At 45.7% G+C, this 19,058-nt stretch overlaps 1 protein-coding gene across 4 annotated transcripts in view; it reads left to right on the top strand.

The window, feature by feature from the left end:
- TRRAP (transformation/transcription domain associated protein) overlaps window positions 1-19,058 on the top strand; it is a 176,230-nt gene that overhangs the window by 46,515 nt on the left and 110,657 nt on the right. For 2 of the 4 annotated variants that reach the window (XM_081169300.1, XM_081169301.1), the window contains exons 32-44: window positions 3,856-3,909; window positions 4,050-4,070; window positions 5,483-5,602; window positions 6,546-6,665; window positions 8,171-8,335; window positions 9,236-9,417; window positions 10,331-10,529; window positions 11,455-11,583; window positions 11,962-12,228; window positions 14,352-14,558; window positions 17,025-17,183; window positions 17,304-17,438; window positions 17,618-17,728. In XM_081169300.1, coding sequence (XP_081025426.1) covers window positions 3,856-3,909; window positions 4,050-4,070; window positions 5,483-5,602; window positions 6,546-6,665; window positions 8,171-8,335; window positions 9,236-9,417; window positions 10,331-10,529; window positions 11,455-11,583; window positions 11,962-12,228; window positions 14,352-14,558; window positions 17,025-17,183; window positions 17,304-17,438; window positions 17,618-17,728 — 1,869 coding nt within the window. The remainder of the gene's footprint in view (window positions 1-3,855; window positions 3,910-4,049; window positions 4,071-5,482; window positions 5,603-6,545; window positions 6,666-8,170; window positions 8,336-9,235; window positions 9,418-10,330; window positions 10,530-11,454; window positions 11,584-11,961; window positions 12,229-14,351; window positions 14,559-17,024; window positions 17,184-17,303; window positions 17,439-17,617; window positions 17,729-19,058) is intronic. The other 2 variants (XM_081169302.1, XM_081169303.1) reach the window with 2 other exon arrangements.

Below are 19,058 nucleotides of genomic sequence, written 5' to 3'. Positions count from 1 at the left end.
TAGGCTTGGAATCTGCCCAGTCCTTTCGAGACTCCTGTGCTTCAACTGCTAAGTATGGCACAATCTATTAAGCACTGTTCCACTTTAGCAAAATTCTCTCTCTCCCCCCCCCCCCCGCCCAAATATACCTGCAAGGCTTTAGGAAGATAGGAGCTTGGTAGTTTGCCCCAACAGAGTCCAAAGGGTGCTGCTGGATGAGGCTAAAGGCCCATATATTCTAGCATCCTGTTTCTCATGGTGGCCAGCCAGTTGCTTCCAGAGAGCCCACAAAGAGGCTACGAAGGCAGTAGCCCTCCTACATTATTCCTCCCTAGCAATTGATATTTCCAAATCTATTTCCTCTGAACCTGGTGTCCTGTATAGCTAGCATGGTTTTCTGGTGGTGGCACTTGCCTGCAAAGCTGGCATGTTTTGATTTGGCTGTTCACTTTGTGCCAGGGGTGGCCCACATCGTCCCCTGCAGATGTTGCCAACCCACCATATGTGACCATTGCTAACTCTTGCTGGGGCTGATGGAAGTTGTAGTCCAAAACATCTAGAGGGCGCCATGTTGGCGATACTTGGACATGCCTATCATACATGACCTAATCATGTTGTAAAGGGCCACCACAGGTAAGTATTCTTTTTCCTGTAGTTGGCGGCATAAATGCTTGCCTGAGAGTGACTTCCTGCTGCCTCAAGATGGCCGTAATCTGAGAAACGTTAGAAATGGTAATTCAGCTCATGTAGGCTACATAGACTGTGCTATTCCTTTATATCTGGCAGTGTGCAACCACTTAAAAACGCACATTCCTCCATACATCGCAGTAGGCGCAACTGCTGCTAACAGCCAGGCTTTAACAGACCCACTTGCCATGATGAGGGTGGCACAACCCTCTGGGGAGTGTGACATGGAGCCAGGCACCCAGGGTGGAACAGGAAACACTCTTAACCAACCTTCTGACTCTGGAGCAGGAAAGGCAGAGGAGGAAAACTGGATGCTCCTGCTTGGTCCTTTGTCCAGTGGTGTCCAGGCAACCCTTCTCCTGCCAGATGTCCTGTTGGGAAAGGCCAATGGTGGGAAAGAAGGGTTGGGCAGTGCCGCTCAGGGCACCTCTTCCCAGCCCAGTCGGCTACCATTCTAAACAGGAAAACCCAGCAGTGTGTGTGTGTGTGTGTGTTTGTGTTGGGTGACATTACCTGGGGTGACTTTGAGAAGCTTTGCCCAACCTGGTGTGCTTCCCCCACATTTCTGTTTGGTAGGGGAAAAGGGGATGCTGGTGCCTACAGCCTTGACCAGCAAGGCCACTCAAAAATCGCAGATCCCCGTTAACAGCTGGGGCTTTAATCCTGTAAGCACTTGCCACTGGAGTTAGTCTGGCCCAACAGCAGTCTCAACTACTGTTAAAATGCGGAGGTGTGTGGCAGAGCTGTTCTAGGCATTATCACTTGCATCGCTCATGGTGAATTCCTGCCCTAACAGCTATTGGGAATCAACTGTGGCTATCATAGTAAGTTTCCCTTCCTTCTGCTGCCACTAGTGTTGACTCTGGGGGAGGAGTAACCATTCTGAGAGGGGGAGCGGGGGACTGGGCACTGGATATGGGAGTGCTCCCCTTGCCCCCCCCCTGAGGTGAAACACAAGTATATTTTAAGTGCTGCTCCGCCGTGTCCCTCCTGTTTTTGTGTGCAAAATACGGCTCCATGCTGTGGACAGTGAAGAAGTGACTCGGGGTTGCTTCATTGTCGTGAGAAGTCTAGCAAGCGCTTTCCCTAGCCTTTCACTTTCAGCCTTTCCACTAGCTCTTCAAGTGGAGCATCCCTCTGGGAGTTCCCCCAAAGTCTCAACATCTGAAGCAAAGCCACCCTGTTTGCAAAGCAATAGAAATACTGCGCTTTCAGGAAAACATAACTTGAAATTTTAAGAATGCTGTTCTCTCTTCCCCCCGTGTGTGTGTTTTTGTGTGTTGGGGCAGACTTTACCCAAATCCTTAATCTCCTTTCATACCAATTAAAAACAACAACAACAAGGTTCTTTATTGCTTTAATATGTATCTGCCTGCAAGAGGTTTGCATTCCCCGTGCTAATTAAGCCGTGCTTCATGGCTTCATGGATTATAAAGCTGGCACTGCTGTATTGGATACTGTTGACAGCATGATCATATGCATGCAGCCATTGTGTTTAGCTGCAGGCATGCATTAAGAGTGTCTCCTTCAAATCGGCTAAAAATGGATTGTTTCATTTGTCACTTTTTCTCCAAGGAGCTCAAGGCAGATCCCCATTCTCCCTATATTGTTCTCACAGCGATCCTCTGATATAGATTAGGCTTGTAGCTGTGCTTGAGCAATCACACCTGAGCTTCATAAGATGTGATGTGAACAAGCTTTGTTCTACGCTATGGCTTTCCTCCTTCCTTTGTGCAAGCCAGGGATTCACCACCTTACTAGAGTCTTCTGCTATACCGTAACCAAGAAACTATGGTTAATGGTTTCCAAACAGGACAAGGTATTTAGTGAATTGTACCATGACTTCATAGGGACGTGGGTGGCGTTGTGGTCTAAACCACAGAGCCTAGGGCTTGCCGATCAGAAGGTCGGCGGTTCAAATCCCCGCGACGGAGTAAGCTCCCGTTGCTCAGTCCCTGCTCCTGGCAACCTAGCAGTTCGAAAGCACGTCAAGTGCAAGTAGATAAATAGGTACTACAGCAGGAAGGTAAATGGCGTTTCCGCTTGCTGCTTTGGTTCGCCAGAAGCGGCTTAGTCATGCTGGCCACATGACCTGGAAGCTGTACGCCAGCTCCCTTGGCCAGTAAAGCGAGATCAGCGCCGCAACCCCAGAGTCATCTGCGACTGGACCTAATGGCCAGGGGTCCCTTTACCTTTACCTTTACCATGGCTTCATATCTTAGCTTACTGGGAAGTCTTTAACTATGATTTCCTGGTTTGGGTGTAACAAGAAACTAAAGTTAACTAAAGACTTCCTGGCTTATGCAAAGAGAAGAATGAAGCAACTGTATGTAGCAGTCATATCTTGTCTAATTAAGCCAATATAGCGCCATCCAAACTTAGTCAGTGAATAATGTTCATTTTGAGAGAGTCCCCTCCTCTTCAGGCTGTTTGATAAGCTGCCCTACAAATCTCAGAAGATCCTGCTTCCATCCTCTAACCATTCACAGGCATTTTATGACCTTGCCATGACTTCGTGTTGAGAAGTGGTAAAAACGTGTGCCTGTTCTCTCCCCGGTGGAAATGCTACCAAGAGCTGTTGTTAATTATTATGACGCACATCTGTTTTACTAGGTTAGCCCCAAAACACCTCTTAAAGTTTCATTTCAATTTTCATTAAAATGGTTTGTGAGAGTAATCAAACAGCAAAATACAATAATACAGTATGATGTAAAACTATGGTTCTACTCGCTCAGTTGCTCACACATTTTCCACCTGCTCAAACACACCAATAGCTCAGTCAGTCTGCATCAACACCCATTTGCTCACACTTCCACTCAAAACACACTTTTCCTCACTCTCAACAATTACCTTTGCTCAGCACATTATATAATGGCACATTATATAGAACTGCCATACTACAACCCTTTTTGCCAAGGGTATTGTTTGTGATTCCGGTTTGTTCTGTTCTACTCTATTGAGCGTTGAAAGGTGGCTTGTTTTTCTGTTGTCTCTGTGGACATTGCCTGTCTCCCAAGATAACCTGAATGCCGCCTTCACTGTCTTGTTCACCCCTTAATATCCTTCCTCTTCCTCCTTGTGTGCAAGCTTTAACTATATATATAGATATATATATGGGAAGTTGTATGTATTCAGTGTGTGTACAAACAGCCAAAACAAAAAAAAGATGCTTTTCCTCCCCATCCTCAGGAGAGTATTTCCGAGTGCGGGAGATGTTCCTTGTCTCCATTCTGTCAGTTTGAGGTGAGAATCTAACCCTACTAAAGTCAGTTTCTGACTCTGCTCTGAAGCATAGCATATACACTTTTCTTTTGCATTTACGTTTTTGTGGTTGTCGTTGTTGTTCACGCTGTGAATTTTTGTTTTGTTTTGTTTCGGTTCAGCCTGCCATGGAAGGGGTAGAGGTGAGAACTTTCAGTGGAGGTGCCCAGGAGGTTCTTTGTTTGGGTTCCGTTCCGTTCCTTTGTCTCTTTCTTTCTCTCCTTCTCCCTCTCCCTCTCTTTCTCTGTTTATAGTTTGTTTTGCTATGGTTTGTTAGCTGTATTTGTTATGTACTGGGCGAAGTGCATTGTGCCTTGAGTGCAGTGCTGTGACTTGTCCTCTGTTGTTTGTCTGTGGCGGAGTTGTATCAGTAGCATTTGCTGTGACCTGTGGAAGGACTTATAAAGCATGTTATCTTCTTCTTTTTTTAAAAAAAAATGAATAAATTAGGAAGTTTTTGGTGCAGTTTCCCTCCCTCTACATACGTTGAGCGGAAGCCTTCTTGAGTTGTTAACATCTAAAAGGGACAGATTTCAAAGCAAAAGCTGAGGCCCCACTCCTAATTCTAACGTCTGGCGGCTGGGCAGGCCTCTCTGTTCAAGTGGGGGAGACTTGTGCTTCATTCATTTCAGGAAATGCAACCACCTTGCTAGACCTAATGTACTGTGTGTATGCATGCACAATTTCTTGCCCCTTTTCCTTCTGTGGTGTTTGTCATAACCCTACATAAGAAACTACCCAAATGGTCAACAGGAGGTTTGCTGCATTGGGGTCTGTGGAAGAGCTCGGAGGTCAGTGGCTGATGACCTTTGGGACTGGTGAGGCAGAATGCAGGGAGTCTGAACCATAGATGGAACAGAGCCAATGGGAGGCAGAGCCAGATAATTCTAGTTTTGTCCCCATCCTCCTCCCTGCTAACTTCATCAAGGGCAACATGGAGGCTAAGGAAGAGGACGCTGGCAGTAATGCTGTGATCTCCTGGACGGTTTGTAACTTAGAAGGCAGATAGGTTGAGGCTGGATGAAGGCAGGCTGAGGTTTGTGTGGCAGTGCCCTGCTTGCCCCAATGGACTGGCCTCTGCTGTAGGAGGATAGAGTTGAATTTTGAAGTTGCTAGCCCATATGAATTGAACTCTGATGCACGCCAAACAGAACTTTTCCTTTATAGTTTTGTACAAGCCAGCTTTTAGCAGCAGCTTTTGCCTTTTGGAGAGAGTCACGCAGTTAGTGTGCCCAACATTGGACATTCACAAACCTCCACACCGCTGTTGTCATACCATTTTTTAAAAAGAAAATAAAACCCCAAAGTTTTAAAGTTGCACTATTGAAGCAAACTGAACCATCTAGCCACCCATTGCCCCCCCTCCCCCCCGAACAAAACAGCTATCTTACATGCCCTGGGTAAGTAGTTGTTGTTTTAACTCCTTGCTTTGGTTTGCCAGCCAGCTAACACCTAGAAAGGGGAATAGAGTTCCCATTAGGATCCGTTGTGTGTTGCATTCGAACGCTGCCTTAAAGTAAATGGATGCTTGCTAATGTTTCCATTTTGTCTGTAGGAAATGAAGATTTGCTCAGCAATTATAAACCTATTTCATCTGATCCCAGCTGCTCCTCAGACACTCGTTAAACCCTTACTGGAAGTTGTGATGAAAACAGAACGGGCTATGTTGATAGAGGTAAAATGGCACTTAATTTCCTTAATTGCTTCTGCTCTTCCATTTGTAATACTTGCTTTAATTGTGTTTTGAATTGTTTCAACTCCCCTGTGGAATCCATTTGATTTAAAACATTGATTTGTGGACACCCCTCTTATACTCTACTCCATTTTTAAAAGAGTTTGGAACTAGTTCTAATGGATTTTCAAGGTTCAAATGAGAATTTAACTTTGTGCGTGTGTGTGTGTACGCGCACACACACAGGGACATACATAAAGATAAACGGGCCCCCTGGCCATTAGGTCCAGTCATGAGCGACGCTGGGGTTGCGGCGCTCATCTTGCTTTATTGGCCGAGGGAGCCGGCGTACAGCTTCCGGGTCATGTGGCCAGCATGACAGCTGCTTCTGGTGAACCAGAGCAGTGCATGAAAACGCCGTTTACCTTCCCGCCGGAGCGGTACCTATTTATCTTCTTGCACTTTGACATGCTTTCGAACTGCTAGGTGGGCAGGAGCAGGGACCGAGCAACGGGAGCTCACCCTGTCGCGGGGATTCGAACCGCCAACCTTCTGATCAGCAAGTCCTAGGCTCTGTGGTTTAACCCACAGCGCCACCCGTGTCCCCCAGGGACATACATACATATATAAAGTGGAGGGAGATCAAACTTGTGGTCAGATTAGAATTACATGTAGAAATATAATCTTCCGCTGTAGCTATATAGAAACGTTTTGCTTAGTCTGCCCTTGAGAGAAAGGGCCAGATATTGTGACATTTCAAACATTTCCCCACTGGAAACACTGAAGGTTCAGATGTGCTGGAGAGAAAACCATAATTCTAGGCTTGGGGGTTGCTGGCATGTTTGCAGTCCTTAGAAAAACATAACCCAAGAGTGCAACCCTTGCTGCCTTGAACTTGTCCACATACTAAATGAAGCTTCTTTTTCTCTGGGATTTGTTTTCGCAGGCTGGCAGTCCGTTCAGGGAACCATTAATAAAGTTTCTGACGCGTCATCCATCGCAGACGGTTGAGTTGTTCATGATGGAAGCAACCTTAAATGATCCACAGTGGAGCAGGATGTTCATGGTAACTCATGGTGTTTTGCTTTGTTTGATTGACTTTCAATGCTGGTGGATGATCAAGGTGCTTGCAAGTGTAAGATCTTTCTCCGCTGTCACCTAGCAGCAGCCATTGGGCTGCAGCAGAGGAAAAGAAGGGAAGCTGGGCTATTCCATCGTTTTTTGTTGGCATCCATCTGTCTTGAGGAACAATGGAGTGCACCTCCGGGGGTGAAGTCAGACTGCTGTATTAGCAGCACCGAAGTGACCTTCTCAGGGAGCAAGCTTGGGCTGTGTGTATGGAGCTCCTGGGCTGCCCAGACCCCCCTCTTGGCCTCACTGATGTGGTCCAAAGGAAAGCAGAGCAATGTACCAGCTTGGCTGCAGGAGTTGCCGAAGGGAGGTGTACAAGGTACCATCCCAACCGTCTTAGGGCCTCCACTCCAGATATGTGCAGAGTTTACTCCTTAGGCTTTTATTCTCTTGAAGATATCCCGCAAGGCACTAGAAGTTTAGGATCAGAGTAATTCTTCTCCTAGACACTCTACCTTCCCACGTTGATGAACCCCATGCAACAGCAGCCCAAACTCCAGGAAAGTGCTTTGGTTGGTTGGCTATTCCATCGACTCTGCTGATATTCTATTTTGCTTTGTAGTTCACTTGGCCAAACTGTGCTCCTCACTTTACAGCGTTGCCAAAACACTGCCTATGCAAGCCACAGATGTCTGGGGCATCTCCCCAGTAACCATTCTACCCTACTTTGCCTTGTCTCCTCCTTGGCCTCCTATAGTTCTAAGGCAGAAACTTCATCATTGGCTGTCACTGTGCACCTCATATAAGAGCAAGACAGTTGCTGGGGAGCTGTCTTGGCCTGGCTCTTCCTCTGTAGCTAATCTGGGCTGTCCACCTTCTCTCTCGCCTGCTGGGCAACAGTCTGTTGTTTTGTCATCACGCTGCCGTTCTCACGGCTGCCTATTGGAGGCTATGCAAACTGCAGTGTGAAAACATCCTTAAAATTTTATTATATAGTAAGAAATATAATTACCAGCGTGAAGAAAGGAGGGAGCTGCATAAAGGAGGAGACATAGGGAAGGGAGTGTACAGGTGAAGATTTAGAACAGTTCTTTCATCTTTATTTGCTCAATTAGCATTTTGTTGTATCAGGACTTGAACCTGATCAGGACCTGCCCACTGCTCTAGCTCAGTCTTCCTAATCTGGTGCCCTCTTCTCCTAGACACTCCTAGACAACAATATCAACGATATTGTTGGACTCTGGCTTCCATCAGCCACAGCTAGCATGGCCAGTGTTTTAATGATGGCAGTTGTAGCCCATTGTCTTCTGAAGGGCACCAAGTTTGAGATGACTGATCTAAATAATGTATGATATGTAAGTAAGCAATTTTAAGCGTAAGATTGCTCAGATATAGCTGACACTGCACCCATGTATAAAACTGCACAGTGTATGTTGCTGGCAGACTTCCGAAACAATTCCTTGCCTTCATCAGAGTTTTCTTTTATCGTTTCAAAACCAGAGCTTTTTAAAACATAAAGATGCGAAGCCACTGCGTGATGTTCTGGCAGCTAATCCAAATCGCTTCATCACATTGTTGATACCCGTCAGTACTCAAGCAGCTGTTCGCCCTGGCTCTCCCAGCACCAGCACAATGCGCCTTGATCTCCAGTTTCAGGCTATCAAGGTATGGCATTCCACCTACCAAATTGCATTGAATAGTTCACATCTGCACCTTCTGTTTTGGTTTGAGATTTGTGGAATCTGTCCAAGAACAATTCCTCCTTGGTGTACTTCAATGGTAGTTCTCTCCCCACTCCTCTTGTTTGTCCCATCAATCTATTCCTAATCCTTTGTTGTATTTACTAGCAAGGAGTGCCCGGTGCTGCCCAGGAACTTTTAGAAACCAGAAAATAATGTGATTTTTTAAATAGATAATGTAATTTGTGCATTTGGACCCATCATGAAAACAACTCAGGTGAAGTCACAGGAGTGCCATTTTTTTGGTCCACCATCTTGGTTCAAAATGGCACTTGGCCTCCAAATGGCTATGAAGACACCCTCCTCCAGAACTCTAATCCAGAGTTTGGTGGTTATATATTGAGAGGGAGCTGAACATGTGCCAAAAAACACCAAAGTCACATTTTCGTCCACCATCTTAAATTAAAATTGTGCCTGGCATCCAGACATTGACGAAGGCCGCTCCTGCCTCAGGAACCCTCATGCCGGGTTTGGCAATGATATCTCAAGAAGCGTCTGAATGCATAGAAAACAAACAAACTGCTTTCCAAAATATATAGTAGATTGGCAGCACGTGTGTGTGTGTGTGTGTGTGTGTGTGTGTGTGTGTGTGTGTATCTGACCTCCTTTTGAAATTCTTCTAAACTGGATATGCTCCTGTATTGCTCCCTCCCTCTCCCCCACCTTCCTGCTTTGATCCCATTTCCCTTCTGGTTTGAAGACATGAGAGCAGTTCTTAATGTCTTTCTCCAGAACTACTGGAAAGGAAACATTAAATGGACATAACTAATAACCCGCTTAGGGCTATTTAAGTACCGCGTACATGTCCTTGCTTTTGTTTTGACAGATCATAAGTATTATAGTGAAGAATGATGAGTGCTGGCTGGCGAACCAGCATTCCTTGGTGAGCCAGCTCAGGCGAGTGTGGGTCAGTGAAGCTTTTCAGGAAAGGCACCGCAAGGAGAACATGGCAGCCACAAACTGGAAGGAACCAAAGCTTCTGGCGTATTGCTTATTGAATTACTGCAAGTATGTCGATCTGCAAATGCTGCTGTGTAGGCCAGGGATGGAGAACCTTTCATGGCTAAGAGCGCCGCATTCCCTTCTGGACAACCTTCCAAATGCCACATGGCAGTGGTGGGCGGGCCAGAGGCAAAAGTGGGTGGAGCAATCAATGCAAATATTACAAGCGGCTCATTTCTACAGATTCTCATCCTTCCCCTCTCTGTCCTCAACCTAGACAAGCAAGAAGCATTGCCAGAGTTCAAGGACACATTCCAATCGTACAAAAACACTCAGGGCACAAAACAGGGCTAGCAAAAGCTTTGTCCCGGGAGTGTTCTGAGAGAGAGGGCTGGAAGGCTGTGCTTGGCCCCCAGGCCTGCAGTTACTGATCTAGGCTAATAGCAATTCTCCCAAGTGCCAGTCCTTATGCAGCCAAAATGGTGGCATCATTGCTCCCTGGACCACTGGCCAAGCTGTCTGGGGCTGATGAGGGTTGGAATCCAACATCTGGAATGCCACAGGTTCCTCATCCTTGACCTAATGTATGCTCTGGTTAAACAGAGGCCTCTTGGGTAGTTGGGAAGCTAAGCTGACTTCACTTTAGCTCAGGTGTGGGGAAACCTTTTGCCCTCGAGAAGTTGTTGAGCTGCAGCTCCTATCAGCTCTGACCATTGACCATGCTTGCTGGGTCTGATGGGAGTTGTAGTTCAGCAACAGCTTGAGGGCCAAGGTTCTTCACACCTTAGTTAACAAGACATGGGGAAATACTTCTTGCTGGTCAGAAAGGAGAATGCTGGGTTAGCGGGGCAGCTGATAGGAGCTAGCTTTCTTTGTAAGGTGTCCACTGGAAATTTGGGTGCTTCATTGTTATACAGAGTATGTCTTTTTCAGACCTCCTTGATGTTGCTTAGCCTTGTATATTTTACTTTTTCCTTAGGCGAAATTATGGTGACATAGAGCTGCTCTTCCAGCTTCTCCGGGCCTTTACCGGCCGTTTCCTCTGCAACATGACTTTCTTAAAAGAATACATGGAAGAGGAGATTCCCAAAAATTACACCATTGCCCAAAAACGGGCACTCTTCTTCCGCTTTGTTGACTTCAGTGATCCCAACTTTGGAGATGAGCTTAAAGCCAAGGTAAAGCAAATCATTTAAATGAAAACGGGTTGGTATTTTTAGGTTCCGTTTCCATGGGCAATGCAAGTTGCTTGCTTAAATGTCAACAAGGGTTTGATAATTGGCAGAACTACTTCTGTGAAAATGCCAGGCCTAAAGAAGAGCAATAATGGGTGAAGTCAACAATTATTCAACTTCCCTTTGATTTCCCCGATTCTTGAATATTGACATACCTGTTTGCCTGCAGCCTTTCTATTTTTTGGCGGAAGAAGCTTAATTTCCAGAGGGATCCACAGTGACTCTTGATACTAATCAGTCATAGTCCTGCCTGCTAAGTTTGCAATTATCTGGCACTTTAGAAGAGGACATGGAAGCTTCCTGCTTGCATTGTTATGCATTAAAAAAACCTTATCACTGAAATTTTAAGATAATTTAAAATTAATTGCCCTGGTTGTTAGTGTAGTATATCTTGCTGTAAGCATAGTTGCTGTGTTTCTGTATATTTACTCTGAAGCAGAGGCAACAGCTTGTTCAGTGCCAAAGACCACAATAAAAGCATAGAAAGCATAAGAGTTCTGCAGCTGGTTTGCTAATTTGGTGGCACATAATTAACCTCTCTTGCACATAATTTGATCGAAGAAAATGGATATCAAGGAGTTAAGCCTTAGTTGGCAGAAGCCTGATACACTTGGAGTGTTTTCTCCATAATAGTTGAGGTTTTTAATTATCGGTTAGCATCAGTCATCAATTGCTTTTAAAAGCACTATTGTAACTTAGAATGGGGGGGAGGGGGAGTGGAGAAGAGACCTTGATTGTTACATTTTATTGATTTTTTATTTCCTTTTATTGTGAACCACTTTAATCTTTTTAGGGAGGAAGACTGCGACAGAAATCATTCAAAATAAACAAATAAATGATTTCTCTCCCCCCCCCCCCCGATCTGCAGGTTCTGCAACACATTCTGAATCCGGCTTTCTTGCACAGCTTTGAAAAGGGAGAAGGCGAACAGCTTCTGGGGCCCCCCAACCCAGAAGGAGATAACCCCGAAAGCATCACCAGTGTATTTATAACAAAGGTAGTTCAGCCTAAGGAGGGGAAAAAAGCAAACAAACCCAACCTGGGCGTTGGGGTGGTGGTCAAGTTGAGATCAGTAAGGACTGTCGTTTGTTTCCAAGGCAAGGTCCTAGCTTGATCAGGAAGCCTTTATGGCATTTCCTGGTGCGAAGATTCTCTATGGCCAGCCTTGGGTGGCTGGAGACATTCCAATACCTGGAAAACCTTTGCTGCCTTGAGAAATCCTCCAGCCCTTTGCGGGATTTAAGTGATGGAACAGCCATGCACAAAGCTGCAGGTTCCCAGTTCTAGCCTTAGTAGCTCCTGGTGAATTGAGCCCCTTGCACTTTGTTTGGCGATGCATCCTGAAATTCCTTTCCTTTTCCTGTTTTGGGGTCAGGTACTTGATCCAGAAAAGCAAGCTGACATGCTCGATTCGCTCAGGATTTACCTCTTGCAGTTTGCCACTCTTCTCGTGGAGCATGCGCCGCACCACATTCACGACAACAACAAGAACCGGAACAGCAAGCTGCGGCGCCTCATGACCTTTGCCTGGCCCTGCCTGCTCTCGAAGGCATGCGTGGACCCAGCCTGCAAATACAGCGGACACTTGCTCCTAGCGCACATCATCGCCAAGTTCGCCATTCACAAGAAGATAGTCTTACAGGTAAGATGTGTGTGTAGATTCATATTTAAAACGTGTCCACAATCTTTCTGCCTGTCCCCCCCCCCCCCAATTCTTTGAAACTGGACATTGGTTAAATAGCCATGTTAAGTGGGCAGCATAAGAGCCTGTGGTGTCAGGCCAAAGGTCCAGTTAGCCCAGCATCCTGTTCTTACAATGGCCACTCAGATCCCTGTGTGAAACCCTCAGGCAGGAGCTGAGCCCAAGAGCATCTCACCTCCTGTGGTTTCTAAAACTAGCATTCAGAAGCACTGCCACCTGCAACCATGGATTGTGGCCATGGATAACCTTGTCCTCCATGAATTTGTCCCACCCTGTTTTGAATTCATCCAAGTTGGTGGCCGTATATATGGCTACATATGTACCAAATACATTACAGTGGTACCTCAGATTACATACGCTTCAGGTTACATATGCTTCAGGTTACAGACTCCGCTAACTCAGAAATATTACTTCGGGTTAAGAACTTTGCTTCAGGATGAGAACAGAAATTGTGCTCTGGCGGCACAGCAGCAGCAGGAGGCCCCATTAGCTAAAGTGGTGCTTCAGGTTAAGAACAGTTTCAGGTTAAGAACGGACCTCCGGAACAAATTAAATACTTAACCCAAGGTACCACTGTATAACAATCATAATTTTATTATTTATGTGCCAGCCATCTGGCTGGGTTGCCCCAGCCACTCTAGGCATCTCCCAACAAAATATTAAAAGCACAATAAGCACTCCAACATTAGAACTTCGCATTGCAAGGCAGCCTTCAGATGTCTTCTAAAAGTCATATAGTTGTTTATCTCTTTGACACCTGACGGGAGGGTGCTGCACAGGGCAGGGGCCACTACCGAGAAGGTCTTCTTCCTGCTTCCTTGTAACTTCACTTCTCGCAGTGGGGGAAACCGTCAGAAGGCCCTCAGAGATAGACATTTTTTGAATGTTTCATGTATAGACCACCCTTCACCTAATTAGGACAGGGGTGGGGAAGAGTGTTAGCTACAAACATAAAGGTTGGTGGGGTTTGAGACATTCACGATGATGAGAATGGTGGTCAGGTTGTACTGTTTGTGCAGCTTTCAGATGAGTGGACCAAAGATAATGTTGTGATGATGACAACTCTGTGGACAAATATGTTCTTCCTATTGTCTAACCCTCCTGGACAAGTGTGTTTTGAAAATCATAGTACTTGTGGTTGGAGGAAGATTCCAGGGAGCTGAAAAGATCTTGGAGCAGACACTCCAATACATAGGAGGATGGAAATAAAATGACTGTTCCTCCATTATGTTGTCTGCCTGGTAGTTTTACAAAAAGCGCCAGATTATCAATTATACACAGTGGTCTTTAACTGGTCTGGACCCAAAACCCAGCTCTGACTTACAATCTACCACATGGGTTCCACTTTCATATTTGCACTTTTTATTTATACTTAATAATACACATTGTTAACCCTAAAATCTCAGTTCACAGAGCAGTGTAGCATAGCATTACTACTAAATGAAAAGCGGTGGTTTGTTTTTTTTTACACTTAACCTTAGCCGAAAGGCTGAGAAGCTATTGATTTTGCATGCTGGGAGAAGTTTTTAGAAAGCTACAGAAAAAGACTGGAAAGTGAACAGGATGTCCCCGCTATATACAGAGCTCTCTCAGAATAGATATAGGAAGGTAGGCATGTAATTGGCCAGAAACATTATTAATAATAATAATAATAATAATAATAATAATAATAATAATAATAATAATACCCTGCCCATCTGGCTGGGTTTCCATTCTGGGCGACTTACAACATATATAAAAAATAGAAAAAACATTTAAAACTTCCCTAAACAGGGCTGTCTTCAGGTGTCTTCTAAAAGTTATGTAATTCTTTATCTCCTTGACATCTGAAGGGAGGGCGTTCCACAGGGAGGGCGCCACTACCGAGAAGGCCTTCTTTGGTCTAGATAGGCTTAGTTGGAATCCAACATGGCAGCATCAGTATTGGCGCACTTCACCTGGTGTAGCCTCTCGACTCAGCTGTGGGTCCAGACCCACTGGTTGAAAACCTATGGATTATAGTACCTTTATTTCCTTTTCTGGATTTTATTTTATATAGTTGTTTGCGTTTTCCTCCTCTTCAGGTGTTTCACAGCCTCCTGAAGGCTCATGCGATGGAGGCGCGAGCCATTGTCCGGCAAGCCATGGCTATTCTGACGCCAGCAGTGCCTGCTCGGATGGAAGATGGCCACCAGATGCTGACCCACTGGACAAGGAAAATCATAGTGGAAGAAGGTCACACCGTTCCCCAGCTGGTCCATATTTTGCATTTAATAGTCCAGCACTTCAAGGTATTTATCTTTATTATTTATTAAAATTCTCTACAGCCCTCCATCTGAAGATCGCAGGGCGGTTTACAGCATAGAAACACAAAAATACCTACGAAAACAATACCCCCCACCAGCACAGTTTAAAAGGCCATGGATGGTTTAATTAATCAAAGGCCCAGGAGAAGAGGAATGTTTTTTCCTGGTCCCTAAAGATATGAAAGGAAGGTGCCAGGGCGAGCCTCCCTGTGGAGAGCATTACACCAAAGAAATCCTGCTCACCAGGGGACAAGGTTGAAAATTGCACCTATCCTGCCCCACCAGTTCTCTTTCCCCTCCGTCTGCCATCACTGGGCTCCTCCCCTCTGAGGGTTATAAGGCATTGATTGACTGGGAGCTTGCACCCTTTCATCCGGTCTGATTACTGGTTGAGCTCCTTCTGAGCAAGTGGCCAGTCTAAAAGCTTCTTCCTCACACATTGTTCCATAAAATGGATTAACAGTGTAGTGAATGGATACGATGCCGGCCATAATGTTCTCTCTGTCTCTTACTAGGCATTAAGATGCGTGCCTCCCCCCCCCCCCAATATGCCATAAAGTGGTCATGCAAAGGGTTGGCCTTGACCTAAATAACTTCATCAGTGGTGTTTGCATGGCATAAATTTTCAGTGCACACAGAAACCCTCTGAGATGTTCTTAAATGCCAGAGAACACAAATCAAATTTGGAGTGGCTTGTTTCAGCACAGAACACTTTGTAAGGGTACTTTGTGTTGATTTTCAGGCTGGATTGCCTCTGAGGGCCCAGGGGAGTAATTTTGGTGCAGGATGAGAACTGTTGCGCTCTTGGTCCAGTGAATACTCTCTCTCCCAACGTTTCTGGTCATTTGGAGCTACTGCGAGAGCACTTTTGTCACTTTAGAATAATACCCTAAAGATTTGCGCTCTTTGTGGGCTCAAGAGAGAATTGCAAACCTGAGATGAAAGTGGCCTGTAATCCATTGGCCAGAGGCACTTAAAATACAGTATACAAACTAGAAAGCTTGGCTTTTCTCTTCCTTGTAATGCTTTGACCCTGCTAGGTTTCAAAGGCACTGGCGGAATCTGTGTGTCCCTAGGCCTGCTTTGCACAGCTTGAATTGAGGAGGAAGAGTTAGATGGCTCCCAGCTTCATAACCTGTAAAGCATATTTATCACAGCTCGGTTAGAAAAACCTGAGGCTCCTGGACTGAAAAACAACATTGCCCCACACCTGATGAATTCCTAGTTGCCAACGCTGTTTAGCGCAGGAGTGGGGAACTTTGTACACTCCAAGCACAACTTTGCCTACTGCGCGACTTACCTTCCAAGAGATACCAGGGCCAGAGGCAAAAGTGGGCAGAAGGATGGATGTCTCTCTTACCTTTACACAATATGCTACAATATGCTATATGCAAAATCCATGAACTCCTCCCCCTGCCCGCAAGCAAGAAGCATTATCAAATTTCAAGGGTACATTCCAGCCATTCAGAAGGTGTGGTGCAGGGTTATTCAGAGATTTGCTTGGATGCGCGTCCCAAGGCTTGGAAATGACTGAAATGTGTTTTTTCTTTTTTGTAACTTGGAAAATATCTGGTATTATTTCTGAGCGTATATCGGATTCCTGTATCTCCTGATGTCATTGGAAGGACGACGATGGGGTCCATTCCTAATTCCTCCACCCTCCCGGGAACATATAGATCATATCTTTTTCTCAACCCCTGTACTTAACATTAATTTTGCTCCAGTGGCAGGAGAATGGACGAAGGGAGAGAGAACTCTCTTCCTTCTTAATTCTGAAGGATAAATCATATTTGTAGAAGGTATGGACATTATATAGGGAGATAACCATTGTAACATGCTCTATGTGGGGCTGCCTTTGAAAAGTGTTTAGAAACGTGAATGGGCTCAAAGAGCCGCAGACAGATCATGGACTAGGGCTGGTTCTAGGGAACATATGACTCCCTTGTTACGGCATCTCTACTACTGGTCTGTTTCCGGGCACAATTCAAAGTGCCGGTTGTGTACTAGAAAACTCTATGCACACCGCTTAGGTCCAAGCTGTCCGACTGGGTTCTGAGATCTTTGAGGGAGGCCTTTCTCTCGGTCCTGCCACCCTCACAGACATGCTTGGTAGGGATGCAGGAGAGGGCCTTCTCAGTGGCTGCTCCCAGACTTTGGAACTCCCTACCTAGAGAAATTAGATTGGCTCCCTCCTTGCTGTCCTTCCGCTGGCAGGTGAAGTCCTCTTTATTCTAGGAGGCTTTTGCAAACTGACTGCTTTCAATGAAACGACTGATGCCATGCTGTTCTCATTGTAATTATGTGTATTTAATTGTGTTTAATGATTGTTTTCCCCCCTATATTTTTACCTGTTCTTAATTTATCTGCAAGCCGCTTTGAGTCCCTGTCAGGTAAAAGGCAGGGTATAAATATATATGTTTATATCAATAATTGTGGGGGAAATTTCCACAGGTTTACTATCCAGTGAGGCACCATTTAGTGCAGCACATGGTGAGCGCCATGCAGAGACTGGGCTTCACTCCCAGTGTTACTATCGAGCAAAGGAAACTGGCTGTGGACCTGGCAGAAGTGGTCATCAAATGGGAATTGCAAAGGATCAAAGATCAGCAGGTAAGAGGACTTCAGCTGTTTCGTTGTCTGGTATGGAATCCTTGGCCTTTCTATAGAAATCCCATACTGAGTTCAATTTCTTTCGCTCTTCTTTCCCCTCTCTCTCCACCTCCCCAAAAGCCGGATTCCGATATGGATCAGGGTGCCAGTAGCGAAGGAGCCAGTTCCGCCTCATCTGCTGTGAAGAGGGGGCTTTCGGTCGATTCAGGCCAAGAAGTGAAGCGGTTCAGGACTGCGACGGGCGCAATAAGTGCAGTAAGGGTCTCCCCCCCCCCCCATTTCCTTGCTGACAAAATTCAAATGTACCTGTACTTTTTTTCATATCTTCTTGGTGAACTGTGCATGTTTCAAGAAGGACGCAGCAAATTGCTGTCCCTTTTTCAAGTCAAATGTACTTTCAGATGTGCTGCTTTATTAATATTATTATTCTTCAGGTATTCGGACGCAGCCAGTCACTGCCTGGAGCTGATGCGCTCCTTTCAAAGCCAATTGACAAGCAACACACCGATACGGTCATCAACTTCCTCATTAGAATTGCTTGCCAGGTACTGTGCACTTCTCTTCAGTATGATTTGCTTGATTGGTGTGAAAAAGACAACCTCCATTGAAGGGAGATGTGCAGTGTTCCATTTGCTCTTCTCCTCTCTTGGACTTTCCATGGGCCGTGTGGAGTAGGACTTCTTTGCGGGCTACAGAATGCATTGCTTCTCATCCCCACTGGGATGCCTAGCATAGGAAGGAGGCGATGAGAAAGACTAGGCTGGGGAACTGTGTGTTAGCATTTCACTTCTCTGTTGCTGATGTGTGACTGTTACACCACATGTCTGTGTTTACTTTCTAGGCTTGGAAAGCCTGAGAACGGAAGCTAGCCTTATCACTTCCGCTCTGTTGTGTTTTTGTACTTTTTACTTTGTGTTCTCTCTCGGAGCTGAAGCGAGAGGACGCCATGATCACTTTGTCCTGTATATACTGTTGAATAAAAGCTTAGAATGAGCACACTAATCTTCACTTTGTTTCTGCTCGTATTCCGATACTGTGATCCGTAATTAAACTGTAAGCGGAGCAGCTGCAATTAAAAGAGTGCTTTCTCTGGTACCAGCCATCTTGAACCGTGCAGTGAGGACTTCTTGGTGGTGGTGCCACCGGGGGCTGCCCAGTGGGAGATGATTTATCCAAAAGGAGGTCCAGGGGGCTATTTTCTTCTACTTCTATGCATCATAGGGGTTGCTCCCTGGCCAGGAGAAAACACAAAATGCATAAGAAGCATCCCATGGCTTAGAAACGGAGGATATCTCACAAACCTTGGAGTAGGTTTGGGAGATCTCCTTCCACCTCCACCTCTAAGAGGTCTTCTCCTACTTTGCCCCTTCTGTCCAAACAGGCACATCCTTCCACCTCCTGTGTCATTTGGGCCACCACTGAAGCAGGCGTTGTGGGTGAATCTGCTCTTCTTCTGGGCCCTGGAGTACTTTTTATACATTTTGTGCCTTCTTCTAGTTGGAGAGCAACCCCTATAGTGCACAGAAGCAGGAATAATAGCTCGCTGGGCCTCCTTTCAGAGAAGCACCCTCTGTTCACATCCACAATCGATAATTCATAGTAACAATTCCCCCTTTGTTTGCATTTGCTAAATAATGGGCTTGTCTGCAGGGGGAGTCTACTTCAGCATGCAAATCTAGCTTGTCATCTTCTGGCCCTTTCCATACAGCAGGGATGGGCAGCCTAGGGCCCTGCAGTGGTTGGATTCCAATGCCCATCAGTGCTAACCAGTATGGCCAGTGGGATGATGGGAGTTATAGTCCAGCAACTCCTGCACAGCCTTTTAAACTCTCTGTGTTTGGGGGGGGGGTATTGTTTTGTTTGTTACCATGGTAT

Source organism: Podarcis bocagei (assembly GCF_964188305.1).
Source record: "Podarcis bocagei genome assembly, chromosome: 14".
NCBI lineage: Eukaryota > Metazoa > Chordata > Lepidosauria > Squamata > Lacertidae > Podarcis > Podarcis bocagei.
Note: the sequence above shows the minus strand (reverse complement) of the source record. Positions and strands in the feature narration are given on the sequence as shown.